The sequence below is a fragment of the Sinocyclocheilus grahami genome, unplaced genomic scaffold (genome assembly GCF_001515645.1).
Source record: "Sinocyclocheilus grahami isolate Dianchi unplaced genomic scaffold, SAMN03320097.WGS_v1.1 scaffold772.1, whole genome shotgun sequence".
NCBI classification, from domain to species: Eukaryota; Metazoa; Chordata; class Actinopteri; order Cypriniformes; family Cyprinidae; genus Sinocyclocheilus; species Sinocyclocheilus grahami.
In genome coordinates, this window is record NW_015505951.1 from 522,212 (window position 1) to 532,985 (window position 10,774).

General features: G+C 41.8%; 1 protein-coding gene and 1 long non-coding RNA gene across 2 annotated transcripts in view; one reads left to right on the forward strand and one right to left on the reverse strand.

Moving 5' to 3' along the window:
* Position 1: 1 nt before the first annotated feature.
* dpep1 (dipeptidase 1) overlaps positions 2–10,774 on the reverse strand; it is an 18,261-nt gene continuing 7,488 nt past the window's right edge. The window contains exons 6-7 of the mRNA XM_016245860.1: positions 4,020–4,196; positions 2–100 (exon numbers count right to left, since the gene is read on the reverse strand). Of these exons, the coding sequence (XP_016101346.1) occupies positions 2–100; positions 4,020–4,196 (276 nt within the window). The remainder of the gene's footprint in view (positions 101–4,019; positions 4,197–10,774) is intronic.
* Positions 4,813–5,659, forward strand: LOC107561448 (uncharacterized). Its single transcript, XR_001605851.1, has 4 exons — positions 4,813–4,977; positions 5,045–5,108; positions 5,179–5,279; positions 5,354–5,659. It is a non-coding gene; the product is annotated as an uncharacterized lncRNA (long non-coding RNA).

Genomic DNA, 10,774 nt, shown 5'->3' on the forward strand with positions numbered 1-10,774 from the left:
GTCAAAAGGACTCACCAGCAACATCTGAGATGTTAGCAGCTTGTTTGCATGTTACGTAGTCATTATAAAAATTAACCATGACAATCCCTCTCTTTTCTTTCTGAAATAGAAACATTTTTGAAAATGAATATTTGGTCCCACTTTATATTAAGTGGCCCTAATACCAACCTGTGTACTTGCATAGTAACTAGATGTGCACGTAGTATGTAACCACAGTATAAGTACACATTGGTACATAGTATCTAGAGCTGTAATATTTCTGTAACTACACACATGTAACAACCCTCAGAATGGTTTGTGTATGTACAAATGTGTAACAGGACATATATAACTACATTTTGTAACAACAATGTGTCTAAGAGTAATTGGAACAATTTGATCCAGGGGGTGGAGATGGGTAGGTTTAGGGGTGGAAATGGGATCCAGGGGGTGGAAATAGGTAGGTGTTGGATCTCATGTTGGTGCACCACTGTAATAACAGTGTACTTGCATGGTGACATAAAAAAAGCTTATCTTGAAGGTTTATTATTATATTTGATGTACTGTATCATATTTGATACTCGCATTTTAAAATGATTTTCCTTAAAAATATGTATGGATAATCAGGTAAACCTGAATGTTTATCTTGAAATATTACTAACAATATAAAAATCATTCTATTCTCATTCTGATTTACTTCAAATCAGTAAAAAAACAAACTGATGTTTTTAGAATTATACTAAAAGGACTTTTATTTTCTAATTCTGTATAAAATATCATCATGAGTAGTGTAGTAGATTGTGTATAATATATGTTTTCAGCAATGTTTTAATCATGTTGATAATTTAGATGCCTTAGAAATGTACCTATTGATTAAAAGGATAGTTCAATCAAAAGTGAAAATCCTGTCATCATTTACTCATCCTCAAGTTGTTACAAACGTGTATGAGTTTCTTTCATCTTTGGAAAACGCAAGTACATATTTTGATGGTAGTTATTGAATTTTATAGTATGGGAAAGAAATACGGTGTAAATCAGTGGCTACCATCAATTGTTTGGTTACCAATATTCTTCAAAATCTTCCACAGAACAAAATATGTTAAGAACTCATACAGGTTTGGAACAGCTTGAGGGTGAGTAAATGATGATAGAATCTTCATTTTTGAAATAGAAAATGATTTTTGAAAAATCATTGATGATAGAATAATCTGTTTTTTAATTCTTTTACCCCTTTTGTAAAAGAGCTGAAAATCGAGCATAAGTCTGAATGCTAATTACACACAATTTGAGAGTTATGCACCATGGTTTAATAGCATGCTGACATTAGCAAGTGCCATAATATTTACTGGAACATTTGGTGTACACAAAGCCACACTGATCTCACTTCTCTTTAAAAAATGCAATTCTGTTTCTGGAGTATACTGAAGCATTCGGGGGATTAGTGATGCTGGGCATTAGTGGTTAACCTCTCAGTTCTGACTAGTTGATGGCTATTAGTTACAAAAGTCTGACCAATTTGAATGTATTCTAGGGAGTTGTGTAATCGTGATCAAGGCCTATAAGCCAAGATATGTGTACATCAGTTGTCTGCTAATTGTCACTGCTAATTGAATGTCTCATATTGGTCTCAATTTGTTATTAATGATATCTGAAAATGTATTTCTGATATCAATAATCAGGAGGGTAATTTCTAAAATGACTCTCTTTTTTAACTAGTAACAATAACATTCGTGATATCAGAAATGAACATTGTCACTATAGTGACAATCAAATGATTGACATCAAAAATGAAAATTTTTACTAGTGGCAATTCAATTGTTGATACCAAGAACGGACATTTGCGCTAGTAACCACATGATTACTGATATCAAAATAAAGGCTTTTACTACTAAGAATTGTATTTTTGATATGTGAAATTGGAATTTCACGTAGTAAGAAATCAATTCTTGATATCAAGAATTAAATTTGAATAGCAGCCTGACATTTAAGATCCCTAGTATCAAGAATTAGAATTTTAACTAGTGAAAATGTAATTGCTGATATCAAGAATTCATATCCTGCAAATGAATAAAAGTCAAAACGGCTTGCCTATTGCCATTCCCAGAATATAAATTCTTGATATCAAGAATAATATTTTTTACTAGTTGAAATGTAATTCCTGATAGCAAGAATTCAGTTTCTGGAAGTGATGACGTCATTGTTGTTTGTTTTTACTAGTGGAAATGTAATTGCTGCTGATATCAAAAATAGCCATTGTTACTAGTAGAAATCGAATTCCTGATATCGAGAATTAGCATTTTAGCTAATAAAAATTGAACTGTTGATATCAAGAATTCATATCCTCGCTCGCCATAGGAGAGCAGGTTTTTGCAAAGGGTCAATTGGCCATGTTCACACAGCAGCAGAATACAGTTGTCAATCCTGTATTTGAGTCCATAATACAGTTCACACATTCCGTTCACACACAGTATGGTTATTTACAGGCGCGACAACCGCATTCTGTAACCGAACTCACACCTGTACATTTTCAGGACTCACAACTGCATTCTCTGAACACACGCGCTCTGTGATCGAAACAGGACTGGACAACTAGTTGTCTGTCACATGGTACAGTGCGAGAGAGAGCTGTTCTGCTGTACTAACTATGTGTTTTCATGTGTGGTTTCGGTAACTTACAGTGACGGAGAAATTAGCTGTGTGTCATCTGAAAGTTAGATCCAATCAATTGTTCTCCACCGGAGCTGCTGCCATCAGTTTTGTGTTCTGCGCACGACTCAAATGGTCTGCTCTCCACCCAAATTTAAAATCTGCTGTCAGTTAATAACGATATGACGGATGTCCAAAAAGTGATAAGATGACAGAAAGTGATAAGACTTTTGATATTTGATATTACTTTGGTCACTGTCGCTGGTAAGGAATACATGATTGACCCCCCGTTGCACGTTCATGCAGGCAGTATTTGAAAAGCTATTGTAAGTTGCTGTGTGAATGGGACTTTTCCAGACTCACACCTGTAAATGCGGTTGTCAATCCCAAAAAACTGACAGTGTAAACGTAGCCAATGACGTGTACATAAGTCAACGAGGCGATGGAAAGTTAATGAAGGAAGGCCATAAAAAAACGAAGCAGAACTCAGCCTGTGCATGTCACGTTCAGTTCTAGGTTTCAGTTTTGTTTTCATGGAGTTCTAGTTTGCAACTCATTGTTTCTTTTGTGTCCTTTCTGTTTCTTCGGTTGTCATGGTTTCAAAATATATTCTAACTTGTCGCCATAGTTACTTATTGATTATATTGTTTACCTGTGTCTCATTCAGTTCATTTATTACCCTGTGTATTTATAGCCCTCTTGAGTTAGTCTTCAGTTGTCGGTTATTTTCTATTAGTGCTGGGCAACGATTAATTGTGATTAATCACATACAAAATAAAAGTTTTTGTGTACATAATATATGTGTGTACTGTGTATATTTATTATGTAGCCTATATATAAATACACACACATGCAGGTATATATTTAAGAAAAAATGTTATGTTTATATATTTGATATATTTTTATATAATATGAATATAAATATACACATGTAAATGCGTGTAAATATTTTCAAAATATATGCTGTATGTGTATGTCTTTAATAAATATACACAGTACACATGCATGTATTATGTAAACAAAAACTTTTATTTTGGATGCGATTAATCGTGATTAAACGTTGCCCAGCACTATTGTCTATGCATTTGGATAACTTTTCTATAGTCATTCGGCAATCCTGCAGCCTGAACCACTTCAGGTTCAGGAAAACCACCCTAACATCAGAATAACTGTGATTACCTGTAGACTTGTGCTATGGCCGAATCACAGCCGAGATTATCCAAGTGATTTTGCTTAATTAAAGCATCTGGTTTTATCTTTTATAACATCTCTTTATATCCGTAATGAGTAACGTATTACAAACGTTTTATGAATATGGAAGAGTAAGTACGTCACAGTCAATTCTTTTTGGGCAATAAACTCATTTTGAGGTTGTAAATTGATGGTACTCTTACCACTCTCATGAGAACATCATCAGGAACGTTTCTCTTGTGATTACAGATGCTGTAGGCAGAAGAGTGGCTGAAGATAACAGGAGATTTAGAGATATCCAGCACCTGATTCATGACCTTCTCAGACACATGAGACAGGTCAATCAGCATTCCAATGCGGTTCATTTCCCAGATCACTTGCTGAAAGGACAAATCAAACTGGTCACTGCAGACAGCAATAATGAGTAAAGCTTTCTCTAAAAGACAACAGCAAGTCAGGGTGGCCTACAATAACCACCACCATGTCCAAAGTTAATAACATTTTAGAGTTCACTAAATGCTTTATGTTAATAACTGTCCTGTAAATAATGTGCCACAATAAAATTGTTTTTTATTCTATATATAGTTTAAGAAAAAAGCTCTAACACTCACCTTAGAAAAAAATAAAAGACATAATTTTGTCTAAATATATATTAAAAAAATAATTATATATATATATATATATATATATATATATACTGTATGTAACAGAAAATACGATGCATATTTTACACATCACAAAAAAATTAAGGTCTTTGAAGTCTGTAAGTGTCTTTATTAATAAGTAAACTAAATGAAACAACAAAATTACATTGCAAATGTTTTTAGTAAAAAAATATATATTTTAAGTGAAAATTCTAATTTCATATTATAGCACATTTAACAGCAAATTTAAATGTAATAGCTTTTAAAAAGCAATATAGATATATGTTGACTTCACATACATAATTTTGGCTTATATCTAAAGTAAATGCATTACTAAGTGTGGCAGGATAAGTTATTTCCTCTGATTGGTTGGTTGGGGTATGATTGGCAAACCAATGAGGTGGTAGCAGCCGTACTATTTTAGGACCTTTATTTTGACGGCGGGGGGGTACGTTCCTGCTGACTTGGGGTTCTCTCTCTCCCTGGTACTTCCTCTTCCGTTCCCATTCCTATCCAGGTACGTTGAGTTTCTGCTGATGGTGTAATGATGCGTCTGTTGCGAGGTTAATATGTGCTGTTTATAGTTAATTTTAGAGTGGGGCTGGTATTGTTGGCATTGCGGGAAGTCGTGGCAGAGTTCGCTTGCAGGTATGGTTGGTGTTTAATTTGTATGACCACCTTAGTGGTGGTATTTACTGGTTGTTGTGCTCGGTGCTAGCGAAAACGGCAGGTGGGTGAATGCTGGCTGGTAGACTGAGTTGCGGCACCGGTAGTGAGTAGCCATACAGCTGTGCGTCTAGTGTTGGTTCAACATAACTCGTGAGTATGCCTTTCCTGTTTTTCACATTTGGGGTTTTGTAAATTTAGATTAATTCTCGTACTCTTGTTTAAAGGTAAAGGGGAAAGATCAAGATTTTCAAGCCCTGTTCCTAGCAAGGACTTCTTGCGACGACAACGCTGCTGTTTTGCTCAGGGATATTTTTTGGTTTTATTTGATCGTGTTGCGTACGGTCATCGGTGTGGTTAACGGGTTTGCGGCTTCGTGAGTCGCTGGGGGCTGTAACGTTAACCTCTGGGCATTGTGTCCGCCGGGTTTTCTATTAGTTTAATTTCTTTGATTTAATTTCCTTTGTCAACAGAGTAAGTTGTTGCTATATTTGTTTGATTAGTTTGGCGGCTATTTTGTTTCTTTTGTATTTGGGTTGCTTTATTTTGTAGCTATACTTGTAGTATTAATTTGTTTTATTTTTCTGGTTATGTATTTTCTGTAAAGTGTTTCTTTATTCATGGATTCAGTTTTCTAGTGCCATTTAGGTGCTGGTTATTTGTCTGTTTTGTACGTGTGTCATCTGGAGGCCTGAGTGTCAAAGCTGCTACAACACCGTGTCTGTAAAATTATTATTTGGTGTTTGTCTTTTACTTATAATATTTCCGTTTGAATTTCGTTATAAATGTTTCTCTTTCTAGGGGCCAGTGAGGACTTGTGTGGAACAGGGGAGGCTAGATCTGCGTTATTCGGCAGTGTTTCACGGTGTGCTGTGGGTGCTTTGATATAACTTCCCTAGGAGGGGTGTGTGTGGTGTCTGATTTGCTGTGAACTGAGGTGGGTTTTGGACGACCTCCAGAGTTGTGGCCGGCCTGCCTTGTTCCCATTAATCCTGGCCCCGGAAGCTATTCCTACCACTGTGGGCGTGTTTCGTGAGAGAATTTTATTTGATATTTTATAATAAAGTGTATTTCTTGTATCGATCCTCGCGTCTCCCTTGTCTCGTTACCTTCAATTGGTGAAATTTACCTGTGTGTCCTTTTATTGGGAGTTATTTCCCTGGCCTCCCACCAGGGTGGCATAGTCGGCTAAATCTAATTATATTAATATTTCCTTCCACTTGAACATTGCCACATTTTGGCGTAGTCGGCAGGATTTACCTGGTAAGGCAGAGATTAAGTGAGACGTGGGTGAAATTGTGTTTTGATGTTGGTTGTGTTTTCTTCTTTTCCTCAGAGCAAAACAGCAGCGTGCATTTTGACCTTTGGGACAAGTTGTATTCCTCCATCGGTGGCCCTTTTCTAGTTTTGGGGTGAGTGTAACTATGACAAGTATGGAGGAAGAGATGCAGGAGTTGCGAGAAGTAGTGGCACAGTTGCGAGCCGACAATGACCAGTTGCGTCGTGAGCGGGTGCTAGGTGAGTTACCTGGTCCAAGTACTGTGCCTGTTGTTGCCTCTGCAGTAATGCCTGACCCTCCCCAGCCAGCCCAGATTGATGCTGCTGTGCCGGACCGGTTTGTTTTTGTGCCCAGGGACAGACGGTGTCCAAAGTTTAGTGGTAAATCCGGCACTGGTATTGATGAGTGGGTGGAGGAGGCTGAGGCATGTGTGCGGGCTCGTTATTTGTCTAGGGCTGATAAAGCATTTTTTCTCTTCGACCATTTGGAAGGTGAAGTGCGTGAAGAGAATAGACACCGTCCCAGTGGGGAACGGGGTGATCCAGATAAAATTGTGATTTCACGTGAATTGTATGGTTGCTCCCAATCATATGTAGCACTCCAAGAAGCTTTTTTCTCCAGGAGGCAGCAAGATGGGGAATCGCTGTTAGAGTTTTCCCTGGCCTTGATGACTCTCCTGGAGAAGGTTAAACAGCAATCACCGAATGCTATTCTTAATGCTGAAATTGTATTGCATGATCAGTTTGTCGAGTATGTTACCGATAGCGCGCTCCGCCGGGAACTGAAGCAATTGGTTTGCCGCCAGCCCGCCTCTACCCTTAGAGAATAGACACCGTCCCAGTGGGGAACGGGGTGATCCAGATAAAATTGTGATTTCACGTGAATTGTATGGTTGCTCCCAATCATATGTAGCACTCCAAGAAGCTTTTTTCTCCAGGAGGCAGCAAGATGGGGAATCGCTGCTATAGTTTTCCCTGGCCTTGATGACTCTCCTGGAGAAGGTTAAACAGCAATCACCGAATGCTATTCTTAATGCTGAAATTGTATTGCGTGATCAGTTTGTCGAGTATGTTACCGATAGCGCGCTCCGCCGGGAACTGAAGCAATTGGTTTGCTGCCAGCCCGCCTCTACCCTTTTGGAAATACGTGGGGAGGCGATTAGGTGGGAACGGGAGGGGACACCAGGGGGTGCGAGGGGTAGGAGTCAGTCAGTTCCAATAGCTTACGGCATCCAGTACGGGGTGCAAGGGCATTCTCAGTCAGAGTTGAAGGAGCTGCGGGAGATGTTAAAATCACAGCAGCAGCAGTTAGATCAACTTACTCAGAGTATTGCCGGTATGCGGGTTCCTCAGCATGTTCGTCGGCCCTCCCATATGGAGGTATTAATCTGTCACCGATGTCAAAAACCAGGCCATTTTGCCTGTGAATGTGATGGAGAACGCAGTATTTCTCCTTCCTCCCTAGTTCGGCGTGATTCACCTTCTATGATGAGGGCTCGACAGACTTTTTCCCAGCCAACGGAAAACTAGGTCCCGCCGAACTGCAGAGTCACAGATCGGTAGGGAAGATAGTGACTCAATGATGTTAGGTCCCTTGCCGCATTTAATGGCATCATGTCCTCACCTCGTTGTTTGTATGGGAGGGGTGCAGGTGCCCTGTTTGATCGATATTGGCTCCATGGTGTCTACAATGATGGAAAGTTATTTTTTAGAACAGTTTGCACCATGGGGCCAGGGTCGTCTCAGGGCATGTCAGTGGTTGCAGCTCCGTGCAGCCAATGGGTCGTTGATACCGTATGTTGGCTATCTTGAGTTGGACGTTGAGCTTTGAGGTCAGATGATCCCAGGATGTGGTGTGCTGGTTGTAAGGGATCCTCCTGGTGGCACCGGTATCCAAGTCCCTGGTATTTTGGGGATGACTGTGTTGAGCCGGTGCTATCAGGAGCTCTTTGGGCAGCACGGTACCACCCTATTTGATGCACCTTCGGTGTTAGGGACTTCTAAGCCAGTGTTTCAAGCATTACAACATTGTCGACAGGTAAGTGCTGTCCCTACAGATAGCCGGATAGGCAAGGTGCGATTGCGGGGTTGCAGTGCGTGTTGTGTTCCGGGTGGCACAATGAAAGTAGTGGCTGCCAGTTGCTCCGGGCAATTTGCTGGGTGCTTTTTGAACCACCAGAAACTGGGTTGCCTGCAGGTCTTTTAGCATCACCTGCATTAACGCGAGTAACTCGAGGCACGGTTTATGTACCTGTCATTAACGTAGGTAAGACTTGACGTAAATGCTTTTTCGGAACGCTGTCTTGGGCACGTTGCACAGTGTATTTATTGTGACTATGCCCCCTGGCGTCTCAGAAATTAAATCTGTTTCTGCAGCAGTAAATCTTCAGCTTCCTACTGTTCTCACTCCAATGCAGGAACAAATCAAGAGTCTTGATTTGTCTGTGTTAACAGAGACCGAACAGGAGCAGGTAAGGTCTCTGTTGTTAAGGTTTCATATGGTCTTCTCGGCGCATGAAGGCGATTTGGGATGTACTCAACTTCTGTCTCCTGACATCCCTTTGATGGACTCTGTCCCAGTTCAACAACGGTACCGGCGGATACCGCCGTCTGAGTACGATGTGGTAAAAACGCACATAAACCAGTTGCTGGAAACAAACATTATTAGAGAGAGCTGTAGTCCTTACGCCTCCCCCATCATGTTGGCCAAAAAGAAGGATGGCACGTTGCGTATGTGTGTAGATTACGCCCGCTGAACGCAAAAACTCGAAGGGATGCTTTCCCTCTGCCGCAGATCGAGGAAACTTTGGACTCCCTGACGGGGGCCCGGTGGTTTTCCACCATGGACCTCGCCAGTGGGTACAATCAGGTTCCTCTCACTCCAATGCAGGAACAAATCAAGAGTCTTGATTTGTCGGCGTTAACAGAGACCGAACAGGAGCAGGTAAGGTCTCTGTTGTTAAGGTTTCATATGGTCTTCTCGGCGCATGAAGGCGATTTGGGATGTACTCAACTTCTGTCTCATGACATCCCTTTGACGGACTCCGTCCCAGTTCGACAACGGTACCGGCGGATACCGCCGTCTGAGTACGATGTGGTAAAAACGCACATAAACCAGTTGCTGGAAACAAACATTATTAGAGAGAGCTGTAGTCCTTACGCCTCCCCCATCATGTTGGCCAAAAAGAAGGATGGCACGTTGCGTATGTGTGTAGATTACGCCCGCTGAACGCAAAAACTCGAAGGGATGCTTTCCCTCTGCCGCAGATCGAGGAAACTTTGGACTCCCTGACGGGGGCCCGGTGGTTTTCCACCATGGACCTCGCCAGTGGGTACAATCAGGTTCCTGTCACAGAGGGGGATAAACACAAGACCGCTTTCTGTACACCCTTCGGTCTCTTTGAATGGAATCGCAATGCCCCAAGCACCTTCCAGAGGTTGATGGAGAGGTTGTTTGGGGACCAGCAGTGTCAGTCCCTTCTTCTGTATTTGGACAATATAGTAGTGTTTTCCTCCTCTGTGACACAACACCTGGAGCGGTTAGAGGTGGTTTTGAGTCGGCTGGAGCGGGAGGGGTTGAAGGCTAAATTAACCAAATGTGTGTTTTTCCAGCAAGAGGTAAGTTATCTGGGACACGTGATTTCTGCCAAAGGGGTGTCGACAGATCCAAGCAAGATAAAGGCAGTGAGGCAATGGCAGCGCCCCACGGGGGTGGCAGAGCTCCGTTCATTCCTGGGGTTCGCCAGTTATTATAGGCGATTTGTAGAGGGTTTCGCCAAGTTGGCGGCTCCTCTGCACCGGCTTGTAGCTGAGTTTGCAGGTCGTAAGCCCAGGGCTCGAGCGGAGTCGAGTTTTGGGGCGGCATGGACAGAGCAGTGTCAGGGGAGCTTCGAGGAGTTGAAGAGTAGGCTCACCTCGGCCCCTGTATTGGCTTATGCGGACTTCTCCCTTCCCTTTATCCTGGAGGTAGATGCTAGCCATGGTGGATTGGGAGCAGTTTTGTCCCAGGAACAGGGAGAGAAGGTGCGGCCTATAGCTTATGCTAGCCGCAGTCTTAGGCCCACTGAGCGCAACATGTCAAACTACAGCTTGATTAAGTTGTAATTTCTGGCGTTCAAGTGGGCTATGACTGAGAAGTTCAGAGAATATCTGTTGGGGCAGAGGTGCGTCGTCTTCACTGATAACAATCCCCTCAGCCACCTGAATACTGCTAAGCTCGGTGCCACGGAGCAGCGGTGGGCTGCGCAACTGGCTGCCTTTGATTTTGAGCTGAGGTATCGCTCCGGAAGGAGCAACCGGAATGCGGATGCTCTCTCCCGGCAGGGTCCCTCTAGTCAGGGTGAGTTGGAACCATTACTGCCTGGGACCAC